The following is a 23,361-nucleotide window of genomic DNA, read 5'->3' as shown; positions in this document are numbered from 1 at the left end:
AAGCGGCATAACGTTCGATACTGGTGTGACGCAAATCCGCACTGGGTTGACTCGAGTAGAGAACATAGTCCAGAAAAGGTAATGGTGTGGTGTGCATATGGGACACCCGCATCATTGGACCATTTATCATTACCAACACCTTAACGACGCAACAGTCCTGATGCTGCTGCAGGACCTTGTGTTTCCCATACTAAACGCAAGCGGAAGCTTCCCATCTTATTTTTAGCACGATGGAGCCCCTACTTTATGGAGTTGGTGTGCATGAATGGTTAGATGCACAGCTTCCAGTGAAGTGAATTGGTCGCCATGGTCTCGTGGAGTGGCAGCCCAGATCGCTTAATCTAACGCCCCTTGATTTTTATCTGTGGGGACGTCTTAAGCAGATTGTGTATGCTGAGAGAATCCGCAATTTGAATCACTTTGAGGCATACATCCAACACGCCTGTGATCAAATTTAATCCCACATTCTCCTCCGTGCAGTTAGAGCAGTTGCAGTGAGTATAGTATTGCAATGCACGAGATGAACACCACATAGAACCTGTGTTGTAGCATTCACTTCACAGGTAATTTGTCCACTTTGGGCCTTCGCAATTCCCGAACCCCTCCTCCAACATTGACAAAAACACACAATTACACAACTGCATTCGTGAGGACGAGCTAATGGTATTTAATATGCCACATGCTCCCTTCCCATCTAAAAATTTGACTTGAATCCAAGATGGCGGCCATGATGGACACAATGCACCCTAAAAGTTGCGGCCCTTTACCCAATATCAGTTGTCATACTCACTTTTCACTTGTTGCCTTCCGGCTTCAGATTATAAGGGAGTGTAAGGACTTTATGTGTGTGTGTGTGTGTGTGCTGCCGAGTCTGAACATAACTGAATGCAGCGGTGTGAATTGGCACATTTAATTGAAAATTTCGTTATTAGCTGGAAACAACATCCGAACCATGGGATGCAGGTGGTCTCACATGGCTCACGGAATACCTGGAATTTGCGGCTCAAAACATCGCAGAGTTACGAACATGTTTTACGGTAGGAATGATCATTGATGAGCATAAGCAAGCCTCTTTGGGCATGTGTCGTACATAAACACGTCCTGTTTCCGAAAATAAGGGAAACGAGACTAATCGGACCAAATTACGCATGTGCGTATTCAATCATGCGCAATCCACTTTCCATGTTTTCGATATCATTTTCTTTGCATTAAATCGTTGTTGGAGATTACCACTGTTTTGAAAATTGCAACCCGATTACAGATATTCGTGTTATCCAACTCAGACTGTGATTATCACAAGATTATTATTATTATACCGTTCAACGTATCTGAACCAAATTTTAAACTTCTATGTGATTCTCAAGGGGGTATTTCAAATTCTTTCTACCTCCAAAAATTAGGGTAGTTTCCTAAAGGGAGAAAATAAAAGAAATGCGATTTTCTCAAAAATGGCTCTAACGATTTTGTTTATATTTCATAAATCAATTTCTCGACTTTAGTATAAGTCATTTGTTTGGGAAGAATCGAGAAGAAGTAATTTGCTCTTGGGGAAGTTTCTTTTTTCCAGAGGACAATTTTCTTAGAAACGACTAAAGCGATTGTTTATACTTCATAAGTAAATATTTTGTTAATAACCCGACAATATGACATAACTCATTTGCCCTGAAAATATCTTCGAGGGGTAATTTATTCTTGGGAATGAGATATTTTCGGACGATTTTCTCAGAAACGGATAAGAAAATATTGTTCATATTTCGTAAATAAAAATTTCATTAATAAATGGAAAATACGGGGTAACTATTTTTTTTTTTTTTTTTTTTTTTTTGTATAAAAGAACCTATGAGGAGTTGTTTGTTTTGGAATTGAGTTTTTTTCACACAGTTTCCCTCCATAGAAAACGGCTCAGGTGATTTTCCATAAATAAATTTTTCATTAGGGGTCTATTACATATTTCTATAATGGTATATAAATCACTTCCATGAAAATATCAACAAATGGTAGTTTATTCTTGGGGTTGAGCTTTTTCTTTTAATCTTATGAAAAGCAACTCATATGATTTGGTTGATATTTTATAAACAAACATTCCACCAATAACCTTAACATACGGCAAATTTATTTCTTATGCAAAAATCTACAAGGGATGGTTTCTTTCTGGGGATGAAGTTCTTTTTTGGAGGGGAAATTTCCGAAAACGCCTCATAATAAACATTTTGTTCACATTTCACAAGAAAATATTTCATTAATAACTGCAGGATAACACGATTTAGTGTAAGGAATTGGAGCGAGCATGTTTAGTGCAGTGGTCCGTATCGTTTATTTTATTTGTAGGTATCTATGTTCCAAGGGCTATTCACTTGCATAATGTTCATCCTAAGTTCAGCTCAAAACCATTTTTCATTAATACAAAATAATTTTTGCTGAGCAGAATAGTATCTCCCCCCCCAAAAAAAAAATCTCCGATGAACTTGGAACTTTTCCAATTCAGGACTTTAATTATCACTTGCATATTTATGAAAATTTTGTTTGTCTATGAACGACTTTTTTTTTAAGCTTTTACTCGAATTAATTTATGCACGCTTTTTATAGATGTTTTAAAAAAATTGGCAAGCAGATTAAGAGGAATTAATGTAGAAGAATGGAATAAATAAGTATTAGAAGGGCAGTGTACGCGCAGTCATGCATCTACGAGTATTATGCACATGCAAAACCCATGCATCCACGAGTATTATGTCCGCAAAAGTCTGTAACCACAAGTGTTGTGTCCGCAAAAGTCAAGTAACCACGAATGCTATGTCTGCAAAAGTCATGGATCCACGAGTATAATGCCTGAAAAAGTCATGATCCTCGAGTATATTATGTCTGCTAAAGTCAAGTATCCACAAGTATTATGCCTGCAAAAATAATGAATTCACTAGTATTATGCCTGCAAAAGTCATGGATCCACTAGTATTATGCCTGCAAAAGTTATATATCCACTAATGTTATGCTTGCAAAATTCATGGATCCACGAGTATTATGCCTGCAAAGGTCATGGATACAGGAGTATTATGCCTGCAAAAGTTATGGATTCACAAGTATTATTACTGCAAAAGTAATGGATCCACAAGTACTATGCATGCAAAAGTCATAGATGCATGACTATTATCCCTGCAGAAGGAATGGATCCACAAGTATTATGCCTGCAGAAGTCGTGGCCCACGAGTAGTATGCCTGCAAAAACCATCGACTACGCTATCGATGATCTTGTTTGCTTGTCATCACTGTCTTTTATCGTCCTCAGGCTACCTACATACTCCTTCTTCTCCCTGTGTGGTTTACAGAGAACATGAGCAGCAAGCTGTGACGTCACAAAGTATTCAGTTAGAAATTATTTGTGTTGGAGATGTGCGAATGTCCATGAAATGGATTTGTACAGCATCAAGTAAAAGGAACATTAGTTCTATTCTTGGGCAGTTACATTTTTTAAATCAATTTAGCACTACCAATAGTAGGTATCATTTCTACGTTATCTGATTTTTTTATTTTTTTTATACTCAGTGTTTAACGTAGAGTTTAAAAATATTAATAACAGCATATTCGATTAAGCATGCATCCACATTTGTCATTCATCAAATACAGTCAGTAACTCAGCAAGTGGAAAAATCAGTGGAGTTTTCAGAAAATTTCGATCGGGAAGCGTATTTTCAATACACGAGAGCTGATATTAATACTGCGAAAATATTAGTACCTTACATTGAACACTATCGGAGATACACCTCGGCGAAATATTCCCCATTGACTATCCAGTAAAATCATCACTGTGAAAGTCGTGAAACAGATTGAGCCTGCCCTATCAGCACACTAGTGGCCAGCATAGTTGGGAGTTAATAATTTCAAAATTTAAGTTAGAAATACATTGACAAGTTTAAAGTGTACGATGGCCAACTAACCATTTGACATCCAAGAGTTTCGATCTTGATTGGAAATGCCCAGCAAAAATGCTAATTACAACGTTTTATGACTGCAAAAGTCATGGATCCATTAGTATTATTCCTGCAAAAGTCATGCATCCACGAGTGTTATCCTGCAAAAGTCATGCATCCAAGAGTATTATGCCTGCAGAAGTCATGGGTTCATGAGTGTTGTGTCTACGTTGACAGTTGATCAGCCTACTGCTTCTCGCAGTTATGATTACTGTCTGTGCTGTTAAGGTATTGGTTCCGCTGTTGGTTCAATGCCTATTGGTTCATGACATTGGTTACGGATTTGAGCACTGTTAAGCTGAAACAATCGGGTCTGCGAGCGAGGCCCTAGAATACTTGCAAGGTACGTCGATTGAGTTGTTATTTATCGAACGAGAATGACAAAATGTGTCTGCATAACATAGAGAAAGCAGGATTTAATCATGAATTTACTTTCTAATTATCAACTTTACAATATTTACTTAATACTTTTCTTAAACTCTTTTTTTGTCTGAAAATGTGTTTTGTTTATATCGACGAGCAAATAATTGTGTGTAATTCTCTGACAATGAAGGGACATGAACGTGTCATCCGGACATCGGAATCAAACCTATCCCATTCGATAAACATAACAAAGTTATGTTCATGTACCAAAAATTAGGTGCCATGGACAAAGAAGTAAGTGCCTGGGACCCATTAACCCTGTTAGTATAAAGAAAATCGTAGACTCGCAGTGAAATAGCTATTGTATCAATACTGTTCATTGGAAAGTCATGGTTTATAGATCATTCTCTTCAGCATGAAACAAGCTTTTCAGAGGTGCTATGCATTGGCACCCATAATGTACTTGAACAGGGAAAATTGGAATAATGTAAGGAAAATTCTCTCAAAAAATTCCTCCCATCAACTTTAGCCCCATTTGGAGTGGCCCCGGGGAAAAGGTTGTATACCAATACGCTCTGTACATGCAAAACCGAACCTATGACCTGACCTATAAAGAGAACATAATATAAAAAATATTAACGCAGCACTATTTATCCTGATATCAATAGCTCTAATTGTACCACATTCTCTGTATATTGAAGCAAGCGTTTCAATAGTTATTAGGCATATTGTTCCGTGATATATGGAAAGAGAAATTAGGGATAAATCGCAAAAATGTCTTCCAAAGTAGCTCTATTGTGAAGTTGTGCATCCTCTGAAGTGACACTGGAGTCGGTAGGAGACAATGTGCGAATTAAAGGACATTTTACAGGAGGGATACAGTGCACATCCGAGAAATTTAACATGGAGAAGTTCAAAATTTATGGGAGACATCCAATCAAAGGGGATTTTCCCCCATTCCCCCGGTAAGTCACACACTGGTAGGAGTACGCAACTAAAAGGTACCTTGAAAAATACTAGAAGGTATACAGATAGGAGGTACATCCTTAAAACAAGGGAGAAGATATAGTATGACACCATAAGAACGGAATAAAGAACAAAGGGGCATGAGTTGGGGGGTTGGTGGATGTGAGTTTATCCCAACAGAACTAGGGATGCGCACGAGACGAGACGAGACAGAATTTTCCTGACAAAATTCGAGCCGAGACACAGTTCTTCTAATAGAAAAATATACATTTTTCGAGTCGAGACATCACTTTTACAGCACATTTTCGAGTCGAGACAGCCTCAAATCCTGTCTCGTGCGCATCCGTAAACAGAACTGTAGCGCAGTTGCTGTTTAAAACGCTTACTTCATTCTACACAGGGGCGGATCCAAGTCTGACTTCTGGTGGGGGGGGTTGTCATACTGCTACTTTTAAGGGCTCCAAACTTTGGGATGGGTTTTATTTATATATATAAAATAAGAAAGTTTTGTCTTCTGGGGGGAGCGATCGCCTCGATCGCCCCCCCTGGATCCACCTCTGATTCTACAGAGAATGTGGTACAAATCTTCATATCAGGATAAATATATTTTTATATTTCATTTTTATATTTTTTCTATTATGTTCTCTTTACAGGTCAGGTCATAGGTACGGTTTCGTTTGTACAGAGCGTATTAGTATACAACTTTTTCCCTCATACTTATTCCATCTATCAAAAATAAACTTGCTACACCCGTTTCCTAGCCCCTATAGTATTTTTCGAGGTGCATTTGGATTGTGTGCTTTTATCCGGGGCCACTCCAGAGAAGGCCAAAGTTGATGGGAGAGATTTTTGGAGGGAATTTTCCTAATATTATCCCGATTTTCCCTGTTCAAGTACATTATAGGCGCCAATACAAAGCACCTCTGGAAATCTCGTTTCATGCTGAAGAGAATGAACTATAAACCATGAATTTCCAAAGAACAATGCCGATGCAATAGCTATTTCACTACGAGTCTACGATTTTCTTTATACTTACAGGTTAATGAGCCCCAGGGACTTACTCCGTTGTCCATGCCACTTAATTTTTTGTGCATGAAAATATCTTTGTTATGTTTATCGAATGGGATAGGTTTGATTTCGATGTCCGGATGACACGTTCATGTCCATTCGTTGTAAGTAATTCTATCTGACGCCAGTATTCCACCCGATACACAGTTCTTTAGCACTTTGCGGAATCTGTTTCTGTCTGGCACTGCAATATGGCATCGGCGTATCCCCCGTGTGCAGTTATTGAGTTGGAATCCTCTGTCTGTTCAGATCGGGTAAACTAGCCGCGTCGAGAATATGGTGTAGAAGCAAAGTTGTATAGCGGAGGATTATGAGCCGACCGCGCCCCCACACACGACACATAAGACGCCTTCACTTTCAGGTACCCATGAACAAAACCACCTGCAAAACGCTGTGTTCAGAACCAGTACAAAATTGGCATCAAATTGGGTCTGTGCCAAACCTGAGTAGATGAATACCATATGTCCGAACACTGGAGGTGGTTCCTGATATTCCGCATCAAATAACACGAAGCCTGAAAAAGCCTATTCATCAAACTTATCTAGCAGGTCGATCTGTTATGAGCAACGTTTCAGCGTGTACTCAAATCTTTGAAACTGAAACCATACTAAGTAACAAGTGTCTCGGAACCGAAGGAGCCGGATACAGATAAACGGGTTGAACACTGTAATTGGTTACTAATAATGATTACGGACGAACGTTTGAACCCTCTGCAGTACTTTAGTCCTGTTTATCGGGTTCCACGGCACTGGCCTGCTGAGAACCTACATATCTTGCATGAAACACACCTCCACGACCAAAAATTGGTGTTTGGTTCGCAGTTTCGGGAACACGTGTAGTGGATCTAGTGTTTTTTTGAATCAACAATAAATAGTGAACTTTATCATGGCTTCTTGTAACAGTTTTACCACCAAAAATATTCCTCTTACTTTTTACTTCCAACAAGATGGAGCCACATGACACACGTTGAACGAATCCCTACTATTGGTTCATACACGGTTTACAGAAAAGCACACAGCAAACAAGAGATTGTAGTCCTCTCGTTATTCGGATTGATCTTCCTATGATTTTTTATCCCTAGGAATGCTTAAAGCAGGTGTACACAAATAATCCCATACCTTGGCTGAATTACAACAAAACATTGGCCACACCATCCGTAGCATTATCCATAATGAGCTACAGGGGATGCCAGCCAATATACTCCGCGTGTGTTAAGTTATTCTGTACGTTAACGGGCTACACTTTCAGAATCTCTTGTAACATGCAGGTGAGCCAGTGTTTAGATTTTCCCATACTTTCGGCCGGTATTCGGTATTATTATAATGACGAACTAATGTGAGCCATCCTGTAATACTGTGCTAACAACCAACATCCTTATGGCCTAATGGAATATTGCAAATACATAGTCATTAATTGCATATGGGTTCTACGAAATGGAAAGGTTCTTAACTCCTCTAGGAGGATTTCAATATTTACTTAAGTGTTTAATGGATCTTGTTTTGACTTCAGTCGATTCGTGTGACCAATAATAGGAAATAATGGTATAATAGTGTTGAATCTACCTTAATAGTCACGTGTCGCCACTATGAGGTCGAACAGAGAGCTCAATCAAAGTAAGTGATAACAAAATATATACTTAAATAACTTACCGTCAAATTGCTGTGCAAAGCAGCAAATATTTCTTCTGTTAAAATTCTGTTGTGAGGCAACATCAATACTTCATCCAGTTGTTTGGCTGTGGAACCTTTTGCTCCAATCAACGCTAGCGCTAGTTGAGCTTGGATATTCAATGGTGACAAAAGTAAATTCTGTCCTTCTCGGGTCAACGCCTAATAAGAAAGAAAAATGTATAAATATACTGTCGATTTTTATATTTAATTTCCTAGCAATTCACATATAGGCCCTACTAATGAAAGAAACTTGGACGCCTCATTCCGCAACACTTTGCGTCAACGTAACAAAACGGGAGTTGTAACTCCAGTCTAGCGATGTCCAAAACAGATTTTTATAAAAATCAGAAACTAGTTTGTAGAAGAACCGAAAACTGAAAAATAGATATTTCTGTTTTTGTTGTTGTTGTTGTTGTTGTTGTTGCAAAGCCGGTTTGATGTTTTAAAGAAACCGCTTTTTGATAGAAAACAGAACCGGTTTTGATAAAAATTCAAAAGTGGGTTTTGATAGAAAACCAGAAGTGGTTTTAACAGTAAATAAAAACCAGTTTTGATAGAAAACCGCACTGGCTTCCCAAATAATCTATTTGTTGAAAGTTCTGAAAACCAGTTTCTTTCTTTCTTTCTTTTTTTTTTTAAGATTAAAAACCGAAAAATTTGTGTTTGTGCCCACCACTGCTGCAGACAATTTGAATTTACTATCGACAGTAGCGACACAATGCGGCCCAACGCTTTTTGCCAGCATCCATCGTAGAAAGGTGCATCGAATTGAATTGGACAAATCTTGCGAAGAAGTTCTTCATAAGACTATAGAGGGGAAAGATGGAAGGAAAACGAGGAGTAGGAAGAAGAAGAACACACCTGATCGATGATTTGAAAAAATAGAACAAAATATTGGGAGTCAAAAGAGGAAGCTGATGATCGAGAAACGTGGAAGAAACAATATTGACAGCCCCAAGCCTAGTAAAAAAGAAGAAAGCATTAGTTCAGAACCTGCCGACATGCATAAAACCAATAATAATAATAATAATAATAATAATAATAATAATAATAATAATAATAATAATAATAATAATAATAATAATAATAGATTCACTCAGGAGATTATCGACTGCGGTAACGCTGCTCTAAGAATACTACGTAGGTACCAACAATTTGCCACTTTTCCTAATGTTCCTTCCGCTTCTATTTCTGAAGTTATCGCAGATCATTTTGATCCAATTGCCATAGCTGTTATCTTTTAAATGTTGATTTTCTTCTTATCTATTCATGGAAACTTTTCTTCGTGTAGTTTCATATAATGTTGATTTTCATCTCAGATATAGGTAGGAGGAAGAGCTACCGCAGACATCCAAATCTTTGTTTTATCCAATAGTAGGGTACAGCGGGGTAATTCGAATAGGCGGGGAATTTGAATAATGTTAAGCATTTTGCCAGGTGGAGTGGAAACGCGGCTCGCCATGTTAATGAACCTGTGGTGGATTTGTAGGTGGTGGTTTGCAGAAGTCGCTCTCAGAAATACAAACTATTCCTTCGGTTCTGAAGGCTTATACGATTTTTTGTTTGCTGCAAGGTAAGTACGAATGTGTGTATTTTTAGGTCGTTATAATTTTCAATGTTGTTTCCGTAAGCTTTCCTTATTATTAACTGGATAAAATGAAACCGTTCTGGATTATAATCGTATTAGTAGCATGTGGGGCATTGATATACTGTACGCTGGCGTCAACTAATCAGCAGTTTTCATACCACGTTCTGAATGGAATATTCGTCGACTGCGGGGCAATTTGGATAATTCAAAACGGGGCAATTTGAATAGCAGTGAAATTAGAACTATAGGCCTGCTATTTTATATTTGTTTGTCAAAAGCGAAAGCTTCTAGTGTTAACAAGGAAACTGCGAATTCTTATTTTGACTTACTGGGAAAATTAATGAACGAGTATGATCTCCATAAACCATCGTAACCGTATTTATAATATGGACGAAAGTAATCTTCCTCTAAATAACAGACCCCTAAAATTTTTGCAGAAAAGGGTAGAAAAGAGGTGGTAAGTTTAACATCTGTTGAGCGAGGTGAAAATATAACGTTGATAGCATGCTGCAATGCCAGAAGGTCTTTTATACCTCCTGTAGTAATATTCAAAGGCGTACGCCTAAATCCGGACTTTAAAACCCAAAATCTCACTCACAACGTTTGTCCTTAGAGTTCTACCAGTCACGACATCGAAATGCTTTACCTACTTCCACACACAACACACGTATTATAACCACTCTATCGCTCTGTTTTTAAGACCCTTAAAGTCAATTACTACCAAGAGGCAACTATCTGGATTCACTAAACCCGAGGTCAGTGATTAGTAAATCTCAGTTCTGCATTTTGTTCACTGAAGCCTAGAAGTGGACAGCTTCTGTTGGACTGGCAGTTAATGGGTTTTCATATACTGGTATCTACCCGTTTAGTCCACAAGCTATTGACGAATTTCGATTAGCCCCTTCGGAAACGTATGGCCTTATTATACATTTTGAGGAGCAGTCTTCTCGGGAAGAAGATCTTAACAACGCGCCTTCTTCTTCCGGTCATGGCTCTCAAAACTTTGTCCCAACGAAGCCTATAGATGAGCCCATACAACAAGTGCTTCCCAGCCCGAAAAAGTTTAAGTGCAGAAGAGACGTCGTGTCGCAGGAAAAACATGCCACTCAACTTCTGAAAATATTCGGGCAATGAGAATAAAACACCTCCGAGGAAAGACGCAAGCATCGGGGGCAACAAAATCCAAAGACACTACAAGAAAGAAGAGTGCTAATACAGAACCTGCCAAGAAAAAAAAAAAAAACAAATGAATGCTCGAAAGAAACTGAAATCATCTACCCCTTCCAGTGACGAAAATGTAGGCCTAAGGCTAAAAATGGCTGCAGGCAATGAAAGTGAAACAAGGAATTGCTGTTTTTGCCTTCTTAATTACTATTCAGAACGTTCTGCTAGAAAGGGAGACTGGATTCGTTGCCAGCGTTGTAAGACATAGTTCTACGAAGTCTGTGTCGGTGCAGAAGGTCGAAAACAGTTTATCTGTTATTGTTGTCGTTAAATACGAACGATGGAACATGAATTAACCAATTACGACTCTTTGCCTTTCTGAACAATTTTTTTAGTGTAGGCTTACATTCAAAAAGATAGCAATAGGCGACGCATATTTACAATTTATGTAGGCGTACTTCTTTTCATCAAAACTAGCGTATTTCAAGTACCGTAGAAATTGCAATCTAACTATTAAATAGTTTATATATTATTTCTATAAGACTTGTTTATTTTGTTGGTTATTCATATTACCCCACTCGTTATTCAAATTGCCCCTCACATTTACGTTTTTCGAAATTTCGGCGGGGAAATTGAATACCCAAATTTCACAATGATGTATCTCAGATACTATCTTAAGAAAAATTGTTAAGTAATAGTAAGGTTCAAAGTTTTTGTTCACAATTTTATATTTGAATACCAATTACAGTTTCCGAGATATATGAGAAAATGTCTGAAATTATTCAAATTACCCCGCTGTACCCTATCTTCCCTTAGAGTCCCTATGTCACTATTTCTAAATAGATACTTACTTGTTAGATGCTAAATAATGTCAATATGAAACCAAATCACTATTGAACTCCTCATGTAATTACACTTTACTATGTTATATACTCGAGGCCGGCCCCAGGCAATTTACCGTCCCGTCCAACGGCATCATCTCAGAAAGAGCAAATCTTAAAAGCCACGATTTTAAGTATGTTACCTCATCATGAACAACGAAGGGGAGGGGAAGGCCTAGATACTGCAAATACAATCTCGCTGTGTCTGTTTTTTTCTTTAAAAAAATATATTATATTATGTTCGTGAAAGATAAAGCAAACACACCTGTAGAGGAAAGATGGTAATCTTTTTTATAGAATTCAATATCAAGCTTCAATCTCAATATATGAGTTTGCAATTCCAGTGCAAACTATCTTTTATTTTTATTTCTTGATCTTCCTTCTACATTTGTTACAAAATTGAAAAGAAAAACATGTTTCGACCTTAAATCATACGGAGCTTGTTTGTGACAAAGGCAAGACTAGTTTTCATCTCAAAACTGTAATAACTAACTAAGTGGAACAGATGTTCGCTACTGTTCTAAATTAAGTTCTTATATTTGACAATAATCAAGCAACTCATGCTGGGATTTGTTTGACCATTTGCTTTAGCACTGTCCATGTGATCTTAAACTAATTCGACCTAAACCATGATTTATGAATGTGGTATTCAAATATAAGATCAACTTAGTAAATTTAACTACCATCAACATGAAGTATATTTCCAACAACAAATACAGAAGTATTTATTTTAAATAATATAGTTATGACAGATTTTGTCCCCCCTTGGATTTGCGTGTGTGTGTACACCGATTTATTTCGTACAGTTTAGAACTCTCTTACAGGACTGTGACATGGATCCTAAATATTTTTATGGGAAGGAGAAAGAAAAACAATTACCTGTAGAAAGTGACGATTCCGATCTTTGATCAGATGACAGTGACGCTGATCCTGATTATAGTTCGAACAAAGATACGAGTTCAGTTACGGTTCTTTGCTGTTTAGACTACTGTCCTTTATAATAATTGCCCTATCTCTCTTACTTACTTGAGATAGAGATATACATCTCCTTTTTCTAACTTTCTTTATTCTCATGTAACTCATTCTCACATTTTTGTGAAGATCTTTTAAAATTTTCATGTTTATGTTACTTGTTTTATGTTTTAAAATGTATTTACACATCCGTTATAGCAGTGTATTCGACCTACAATAATGCATTTCCAACATTTTATTATATTTTATCGCTCTCATTACATTTATGAGATATACATTGATTGTGTTGAACATTTTTGTTCTTCCAATACCTTATTTATCATACATCTCTGCTCTATGCTAACATATATGGAATGGATTGCTTTTTCTTACATAATATAATAAAAACTCATAGATTGGGCTGCCTGTTACTAACAATTGAAAATTAGAATCTGTTATAATGTAGTTATCTCTCGTGTGTTTCTCTCAAAACTGAGCAGATACTCATATATATATTTTTCAAATGCCTGTGTGTTTTTTTATAAACAAATTCACATATTTTATATTCGAATGGAAAGTATAACCTGTTTTCATTTACTATTGCATACTTCCACAGCGAAAGTAATGATCTCGATTCTTCTGCAACATCAATTTACAAGCCAAAAACACCATCCCAGCATCAAGGAGCATCCTTCCAGCAACTAGGAACATCAACCCAGCAGCTAGGAACATCAACTCAGCAGCCAGGAACATGGACTCAGCAGGCAGGAAATGGAATAGCTCAGTGTGTTGCGTCATCAACAAGAAAACTTATTTGCTGAAACAATATCTGGAATATATTCCTTCTACAAATGTACAAAGAAGTGTTGTTCTGAGTCTCTGTACTTATATATTTTGTTTCAGCATATAAACTTTGTACTTTTTCAAGTATAAATGAAGATTTATGAAATGTGTCCGTATATGTAGATTTACCTGTATATGTAACCTTACCGTCCAATGTGATTTTCAATACACATAGCTTTTTTTCTGGAAAACGTGCAATCATTTTTTTTCAAAATGATTATTTTTTAGTTTCTAGGAACAAAATTATATCCTATAAACGCAAATAGGAATTTTTTGGATGCTGTTAAATAATTCGGCCGGTAAAGGGTTAAAGATTTCAATTTTTTTTTTTATTTCTGTCAGAAAAAAAGAAAACCGACTAAAAGTTAAATATGATGAATTTACGCAGAAGAAACAAAAACAAACTGAGAAACTTCGTAAGAGAATTTCATCGATATTTATTTATTTATTTATTTATTTATTTATTTATTTATTTATTTATTATTTGATTGGTTTGGAGGCCTCCACCACCTGCATATGTTTTGACAATTTTCTCGCATTGTATTTTCCCCGAAACCTTGTAGAGCTAGTACATAATATGACCATTAGAGGCACCACTTGTTTCTCTGAGTGCAGCGCTATTATGCGTCAGTTGTGTGAACTACTATATAATAACCAATCCATTTCATCATTGTGAATGAATACGGCGCGGCGTAATTTCAGTGAAAATTAATGGAATGAAACGAAGCACATTTTAGAGCCAGCATCATAAAAAAGCGTATAAAAAGTGCAACTAATTTTCCGACTACTAATAATACGTGAATTATCTTTCTCTATACGCAGGACCAAAGCTATAAGGGTGAGCTACAAACAAGAAATAAAAATGGCTTAGGTGATTAAAATAAAATGGAATCAACATCGTAGGTCAGGGGTCAAATTTAAGATTGGTTTACATAGACTTGTAGTGTATTCTAATAAAAAATAAGAAATGTACGAGAATTTAGAGATGTGGCCTTTAATTTTTCATTATTGTTTATTAGAGTGTAACGGAAAGAATGTCCAAAAATGAGATATTTAGATATACCACTTATAATAAAAGGTGAGTGTAAATAATCATGAATATTTTTGGTAGATCTACAAAGCAGCAGTATCAGAGTATCGCGTTAGGGAGTTTGCCTTGCCACACTGTCCACCAACAATTTTCCGCAATTTTTTCATGCCCACCACTTCCTACGCAAAAGCTACGCAAAGGCGCCCAAAACATTTTATTGGGAGGGATCCAAGATTTGAGATGAGTCCAATACCACAAGACTACGTCGACTGTAGTATTTTATTCTACAACCTAAAAGATGATAAGTACTTATTAAGTACTGTCACTAATATTCCCAGAAAAGAAAATTATAGAACTAGGTGCTTTATATAAGAAAAAAATAAATACATTGGAAGTTCGTCGAGATCATAATACTACACTGAGAAAAATCCGTTATCCGGACTTTGGTATATTATACAAATATACAGAATCCTTATATTTACTACAGAAATCAATACGGAGCATACGTTATCCATGTGCGTCTGACCATCTAACAGTTTTCCTTATATTACTTACGTATAGGTATGTTACACACGTCAGCTATATGTTACATATGTCTATCTATATGTAAGATCCTGACCACCTATGTACAGTTCTTTCCGTTCGTACGGAAAGTACGTTTATTGGTAACACTTAAATGGAAAGTGCGTATAAAATATACATTTTCAGTTATACGTTTGCTGTACGTTAAGTCCAAAAACAACAGAATTTACACATGTAACCAACGTTTTTACGTACTTTTTTTTTTCTGTGTAGAAATTATGGATAATTTAAAATATCAAATAATACTTTTAATAAAGTGGATACTTTCAAATATTTAGGATCAATATTAACAGACGAAAATCATATTCACGAAGAAATCAAATGTCGACTAAAAGCAAGGAATTCGTATTATTATTCAGTTCAAATTTTTTTGCCGTCACGAATTCTGTTGAGGAATTTGAAGCTTAAAACATACAAAACGATAATCATGTTTGTCGTTCTGCATGGTTGCAAAACATGGTCGCTTACGCTGAGGGAAGAACATAGACTGAAACTATTTGAGAACAAGACCCTGAGACGAATATTCGTACCCTAGAGAAACGGGAATGGGGAATAGCGGACGGTTTACCAAACATTGTTTGGGTCATCAAGTATAGGAGACTCAGGTGGGCAGGTCATGTAGCGAGAATGGAAGAAAATAGGAACACTTTCAAAGTTTTAGCTGGAAATTCAATCGGAAAACGACCATTAGGAAAACTTACGCGCAGATGGGAGTACAATATGAAGATGGACCTCGGATAAATACGAGTACAAAGTAGAAACTGGATCCAGTTGGGTAAGGATAGAAATCAATGAAGAGCTTTTGTGAAGTTCAATTTTTATGTGCATCAATCATTTCTCTGCCAAACAAATGGTTTTATTAAGAAAGTATACAAATGTATGTTAGGTCTCAAACTTTGATGAGAGGTCCGGACCGGTGGACCCCCGCGTGAGTTCGCCTCTGAAAACTGTGATGTAGTTGGAAAGACTGAAGGCAGTAACATGGGTGCTGATTTCTGTATAACTTTTAAAGGACCCAATCAGTTTTTTCTGGTATTATAATACAAATTCGTAACTCAACCAAACTTCAGGAGCGCCCGGGTTCCCTTAGCCCTCAACGAGCGGCACCCATGGGCTGTAATACAAATTTCAAGTGTACGTTACCTCTAGTCTCCTTCATCAATGTATTCCCATAATCTTACATTCTCCATTGAAATTGTAATTGAGAACCGCTTAATGCTATTTAAAATTGACTAGAGTACGTTTGTTTTTTCTTGGCACGCTTCCCGCCTAAAGGATGCATCTCCTGCAATGCGTTGTTGCCACGCCACAGATAAGTTGAGAGCTATAATACGCTAGGAAAGACAGCAAAACACAACACCACTCACAATTCACTGTAACACACTTGTCCGCGTGTGTCAACTAAGCACTTCAAATACCCGCCAAATAGCAATGACCTCATTTGATGGGCTGGCTAACAACTACCGTCACCTACAATGACGAAACCAATACGACTTCTATTGGATTAAAACGTTCACGTGAGTGCTAGCAGAAAATACTTTAAACACCAACAAAGTGCATTGGCGGGAAGTGTGCCAAGATAAAACAAACGTACTCTAGTGGAGTGATATTTCCTCTATATTCAAACCTAAGTAAAAGTAGATTTCTACCACTTCCAGTTCTACAGATGAGACTAAATAACATGTTACATTCAGGGTTGAATCAAGAGAGTGATTATGGGAATTTCCCTCTCTCATAAAGTAGTTTCCCTTCTCATCAAGAATGGAATACAGTTAATCTTAATAGCTTTTACTAATATCATTCATTTAAGTTCAATTTATGGAATCTTAGCAAACTAATTTATTTTTCGCAGTTTAAAATAATTACTTCTTATAGGGTTTCAATCTGGATTTATATTACCTATCTGACGAGTTCGTGCGTTTCTTCTGAGAGGACGCTCTGTCTGTTTATATACTCTTATTGGTTGACAGAGTTATCGGGAGAGGAGGTATGAGTGTTTTTCTACATTACAGGGCGGTGATACCAATTTAGCCTATTTTGGCTAAATCTAGCCTATTTGGAGAGGCATTTAGCCATTCAAATCTACGAAATGCTTATAGCCTTAAATATAGCTTATTTTATGAAACTCTTTTTCCATTTTTTGCCTTTTTTTATTGAGCGTTAAATTAAGTCTAAAAATACTTTTTTCTTTGAAAATAAAGTGTATTTTTTTTAAAAAAAAATAATCTATTTATCATTAAATATTATCGTATTAATTGATTTCTCTAGACAAAGGGTGTTTTATTACGCAACAAACACTTGTTTTTCATTCTTCTTCTCTCTCCCCACCCACAGATTTACAAGTACTTAACAATACTTTTCGACTCAGGAACAATTTTAATGTTGCTCCCATAACGGACCCGTTTGATACTTATTAATTATTTTAATTTTCTCATTTCATTGTAAGAATAAAACTTATAGGCCTATAATACAAATTTGGTAAACTGTTCGTTCTTCAAGCCACAGAGGTGGTTTTTGTTTATTAAAGGAAAGAAATAGGATGTCTAATTAGCTTTAAAAAACTCAATGCAATCATGATATGTTTTTAAGAAGTGTTTGTAAGGACTATTACCTGCCGAAGGAAGTAGACCTACTACTGAAAATTGGGACAATGTCACTCTACGCAAACAACCAATCCACAATCAAAAGATGGTGTATCCAGTTCATCAATGATGACTTATTTCAATTCAACTGATAATATGGCTGTTGACTTTCACAAATCAGATGAGTTGTTGATGGATTTTATTGTAATTTAAAGTCATGCATTTTGCTTGTTAGCTTTCAGCGAATAAAATTCAACATTTCAAATTTTACAATAACTCACTTATAATCCTACACACAAAAGGGGTTTAAAATCTACAAGATGAGTTATAGGTTAGCAGTTCAAAATCTAGCCATTTTTTTAACTAAAAAAAAATCTGGAGACTATCTGGCTTATTTTCTTCAGAGGCTGTTGGCAACACTGTTACCAACATAATAGAACTAAAAGTCAATATGAACAGTTCATTTCTTGATTTGTTGTAGTAATTGTTGTAATTTGAAGTGGAAAATGGAATCGAAAAAACACACACAAAGTAATGCAGTGATGCCAACCTGTGGGAAAAATCCCATATCGTGGGAGTATTTGACCTTATTTTCTCGGAAAGAGATAATAAGCAGCATATATGGGATTTTTCGAGAAGATCGAAATTTACGACTTATACATTTAGATATTGTAAAAAGTGACTAACACAAAGAAATTTAATTTTTAATATTACAGTATACAGTACTTTTAATTAGTATAACGTGGGAAATTCACACGTAAAATGGGATCTTTTGCCTCTCGATATGGGATTTCATATTGTTTCAGGTTGGCATCACTGAAGTAATGCATTCCGATATTTGAAGGGCTACATATAAGGTGTGAAAACTTTCTAGAAAAGTGAGAAAAATGGACTTACATTGCATTTAATAAAACAGACATAGCTACCTGTGCGGTAGACAGAAGTGTGAGAACTGTTACTGAAATTACTATATTTTATTCAACCATTGATGTATTTTATCCAAAGTATATCCATAAATCCACACCCTAAACCAGAGACAGGGAAGGAGCTGACGCTCTTAAGCCTTCCCCCTCTTAGTAAAGTATATCAAAAATTGATTTTAGTAATAAGGTAGGGGCAGGCAAATACGTCATATTAAGGGTGTTGGATTTTTATGGCTTTAATCTTCATGAAACTCAAAGAACAAGAAATGTGCGTTGCAGATTAGCCTTTTCCGCGTACAGAAAAAAAATGTGGCTATGATGGGACTCACATTTGTTCTGTACCCTAGGTAAAAAAAAAAAAAAAAACTCTTACAAAGTGGCGTATTTACCAATACGTACAGATAATTACGCCAAGTCTAGGATACTACGAGAAACATGTAATAAATCTTGCAACTGCTTACAGCATCTGTATTGTACGAACTCAAATATTACTACACAACATGGCTGAAGCAAAAAATAGACTAACCAAAGTGCAAGGTGAAGATAGAAAAATAAAATGTAAAAACGGTAATCTCCAAAGTTGAAATGAAATTCCAAACTCAAAAGTTTTAATCTATAAGAAGATAAACAAATAGTGTCACTGTGTTGTGCCTTAAAACAACTACAGTGATATTATAAATACATGGAACATGTGGGGCAAATGAAAACATCTTTGTCTTCTGCAGTCAGTTCTGCACAAGCCCTGGCGTATTTCGCTGCACCATGCTTGGTGTTGATTTAGTAGCAATGGAATCACAAATACTGAAATTACATTTACAAATCAAAGTTTTCCTTGACGATCACGAAATAAGGCGTGCATTGCTGAAAACAATCGCTAATGTTCTGAGCTAGCACGGTACTAATAACGGGTTCTTATGTAATTGAAATAATAACGTCCTTCCACGGAACCTTCCCGAAGCAAGCAACACCTCACGGCGCGGCGTGGCGCTGTTAGCGCTGTCTCCCGTCAAATCGGACTTGTCTAAGACCGTGGCACATATTGGAGGTGCATTCTAGCGGATTTCGTCGGAAACGTCCCAGCACTGAACACGGCGTATTTAGCTGCAGTTACCTTATGTAGTGTGATTCCGACAATACCACGTTTCTTATAAGATTCGGGATTAGGAATTAGATTTCTGGGCTGTCGGCATCTATGGCCATTCAGCCTGTCATATATTTGAGGGATGACGTCCCTCGGCGATCATATTATCCGGGAAAAGGGAAGGAAGGAAGCGGACCTGTGTTAGGTACCATCCCGGCATTTGCCTGGTGGGAATGAGGAAAACCCAGGAGAAACCTCACTCAAGATAGCTGGCCTGAAAAAGCTGTTACATTTTTTCAACCGATTGTCACCACTGGGAATCGAACCCGGGACCGCTTGCACTAAAGGTGAGAGCGTTAGTGACCCACGTTTCTTATAATTTACCACAAGTATTGTAGTCATGTTAGAAACAAAAGTTACTTCCCAGAAGCTCCCTATAATCCTACATAAGATTTTAACAAGTTAGTCAAGAAAGAAAAAGGTTACTCAAGTTTTTTTTTTTTTTTTTTTTTTTTTTAATTATCAACCTGCTTAGCGTAATTGTTAGCTTAAGTGACTTCATAGTTTGTGGCTGGTGCCATTCACAATTGACCAGTAACATTTTCTGGTGTTGACCCATCATCATGAAGGGCCGCGATAGCTCACTGGTTTAGCGTCCCCCTTGAGTGCATGGGGTCTCCTTGGTTAAATCCCAACTCGTGCGAAGTGGACCTTGTGGTGGACGACCATTATAGTGTGGTTTTTCTCGTGTTCTCCCGTTTCCTCCCACCATTTCGTTCAATATTATCACCTCCCTTAACCTCTAAGGCATAATCGTGGGTCGTGAAACTGTAAAATTTCATTTCATTTTTATTTCTCATTCAAGACAATTGGGGAACTACGTGAATTAAGAAGTAGCGAACTCAGGTCTAGAAAGTCCGAAATAATTACACCTGACAGCTGATGCACTGGATTGTAGTGGGAGTGAGTTGAGTATTTCTTTCTATCTGTTAACTAATTTCATTAGTACAAGGTTAGTCAAAAGTCCTTGGACACCTGCATAAGTTTGAAAATCGACGGGAAAAGTAAAAAGTGATGATGGGAGCAGAGGTTTGATGAGCGGCCGCAACTTTTGTTGTGTATGTCATTCATGGCCACCATCTTGAAATCCGCCATTTTGGATTCAAGTCACTTTTTTAATGGGAAGTGGGTGTATGACACATCAAGTAACTCTAGCTTGAGCTCAGGAATTTAGTGGTGTAACGTGTTTTTTTTGTTTTGTTTTGTTTTTTTAATCTTGTACAATTTAGAAGTTATTAATGTTCAAAGGTGGGAAATTACCTTGATACTGACCTAGTTCTCTCTTTGTTCCAGGTGATCTAAAATGGGTCTGACACGTGAACAGAAGATCGAAATCATCCTTATATCAGGGAAACGCAGCTACCGAACAATAGCAGCTGACTACAACAGACGGCACCCAGACAGAGAACCGATATCGCATAGCACGGTGGCTCACGTGATCACCAAATTCCGAGAGACGGGCTCTGTTCAAGATAGGGCACGTAGTGGGCGATCAAAGACTGCCACCAATGAGGAAACTGCAACGGCGGTTGTTGCGTCGTTTGTGAAAAGTTCTAAACGAAGTACCCGTCGTGTGTCCCTAGCATGTGCAATAAGCCAATCCTCCGTTGTCCGGATATTGCACGCCAGTCAGTGGCATCTTTACAAGCTGCACATGCAACATAAACTGGACGAGGATGACCCTGATCGCCAGTTGGAGTTCTGCATATGGGCTACTGAACAACACGAACTGGATCCTGCGTTTGCCAAGGGCATACTGTTCAGCGACGAGGCGTATTTCACTTTAAACGGGGAGGTTAATCGACATAATTGTCGATACTGGTGTGACGCAAATCCGAACTGGGTTGACCCGAGTTGAGAACAGTCCAGGAAGGTGATGGTGTGGTGTGGCATATGAGACACCCGCATCATTGGGCCATTTTTCATTTACAACACCTTAACTGCACCACAGTATCTGATGCTGCTGCAGGACCTTGTGTTCCCTGCCACGCTGAACGCTGACGGCATGTTTCCATCTTATTTTCAGCACGATGGAGCCCCTATGGACTTGGCGTCCGTGAATGGTTGGATGAACAACTGCCAGGGAAGTGGATTGGTCGCCGTGGTCCCGTGGAGTGGCCGCCAAGATCCCCTGACTTAACACCCCTTGATTTTTATCTATGGGGACATCTTAAGCAGATAGTGTATGCTGAGATAATCCGTGATTTGAGACACCTGGAGGAACGCATCCAACAAGCCTGTGACCAAATTTCAGGAGCCATTCTCCTCCGTGTGCAGTCAGAGTGGTTGCGGCGACTACGGTTGTGCATTGCACGGGATGGACAACACGTAGAACATGTGTTGTAGCATTCAATATCAAGGTAATTTCCCACCTTTGAACATTACTAACTTCTAAATTGTACAAGATAGAAAAAAAAAACAAATTACACCATTAAATTCCTGAGCTCAAACTAGTGTTATTTAATGTGTCATACACCCCTTCCCATTTAAAAAAATGACTTGAATCCAAAATGGCGGGTTTCAAGATGGCGGCCATGAATGACATACACTCCAAAAGTTGCGGCCCCTCATCAAACCTCTGTTCCCATCATCAATTTTTACTTTTCCCGTCGATTTTCAAACTTTTGCAGGTGTCCAAGGACTTTTGACTAACCCTGTATTTCAAACCCGTATGACTAAATAATACTAAACAGAATGAGATTTTATTTGTTATCTGTCTCCCCTACGATGCGGCTCATCTCTTTGTACTGAAATAAAATACTTAACGTGGTATCGCAAGAGTACATGAAAATCTTTAGGGTCATGCATCAAACGTTTTAGGCGGTAACGCATAGTCAGTGTATAGGCTGCATGCTTGTCTACCCTTCTTTGACATAGAAGTTTATTATCCCATGAAGTTTTCTAATTTCGCAACTGCCGTAAAACTTTTCAATTAATGTTTTTGATATTATTTGATTCTTTTATTACATACTATTTGATATTTAAAATCCTATTTTCATATGGGAAATTTAAGTTTCCAGCCACTCACACGCTTTGGTGTTTCATCCAATGTTAAATAAATAGTTTTACATATTCAGCGTATAACAACTTAAAGTATGTACACGACTGATCCCTTTAAATTTGATTTGTTTTGGCTTTTTTTTTTAATTGCATATAAAAGAAATCTCAAGTAAAACAAGTACTTTTAGCAAGCCCACAATGGAGCTGACAATCACTTGGAAATAAGGAAATTAATTTGCAGCTTTGCCGCACGTACAGATAAATCAAGTGAGATATAACAGTTAATGAACGTGTCAAATTTAATGAAATACGGAGTCTTTTCCTTAACTATATCCCGTATATTGTGTGTAAACAGAAGATGTGTAACTATCTCTAACGAGAGAGATTTGAAATTAATAGAGATTACATACTTGTTGCGAAGATGCCTAATGAACGTGTATGTTTTAGTAATATTAATATTTTCTTTTCTAAGCAGCCACTTTTTCAACAATTCAGATTTAAACTAAATTTTCAAATATTTTGATATTCGACGGTCAAATTATTGCTAAATATTGAATCATTAGAACGTTATAATGGGAAAATCCAGTCACTGAATGCTTGATGCATGTTTTAACTTGTTTGGTAAAAGAATTACCACTTGTTTGTGA

At 37.2% G+C, this 23,361-nt stretch overlaps 1 protein-coding gene across 3 annotated transcripts in view; it reads right to left on the bottom strand.

The window, feature by feature from the left end:
• The window catches only part of LOC145690284 (leukocyte elastase inhibitor-like), a 130,384-nt gene that overhangs the window by 38,006 nt on the left and 69,017 nt on the right, over window positions 1-23,361 (bottom strand). For all 3 annotated transcript variants that reach the window (XM_081765041.1, XM_081765039.1, XM_081765040.1), the window contains exon 3: window positions 8,009-8,188. In XM_081765041.1, coding sequence (XP_081621167.1) covers window positions 8,009-8,188 — 180 coding nt within the window. The remainder of the gene's footprint in view (window positions 1-8,008; window positions 8,189-23,361) is intronic.

Source organism: Thermobia domestica, chromosome 7, assembly GCF_964235325.1.
Source record: "Thermobia domestica chromosome 7, izTheDome1.hap1.1, whole genome shotgun sequence".
Lineage (NCBI taxonomy): Eukaryota > Metazoa > Arthropoda > Insecta > Zygentoma > Lepismatidae > Thermobia > Thermobia domestica.
Note: the sequence above shows the minus strand (reverse complement) of the source record. Positions and strands in the feature narration are given on the sequence as shown.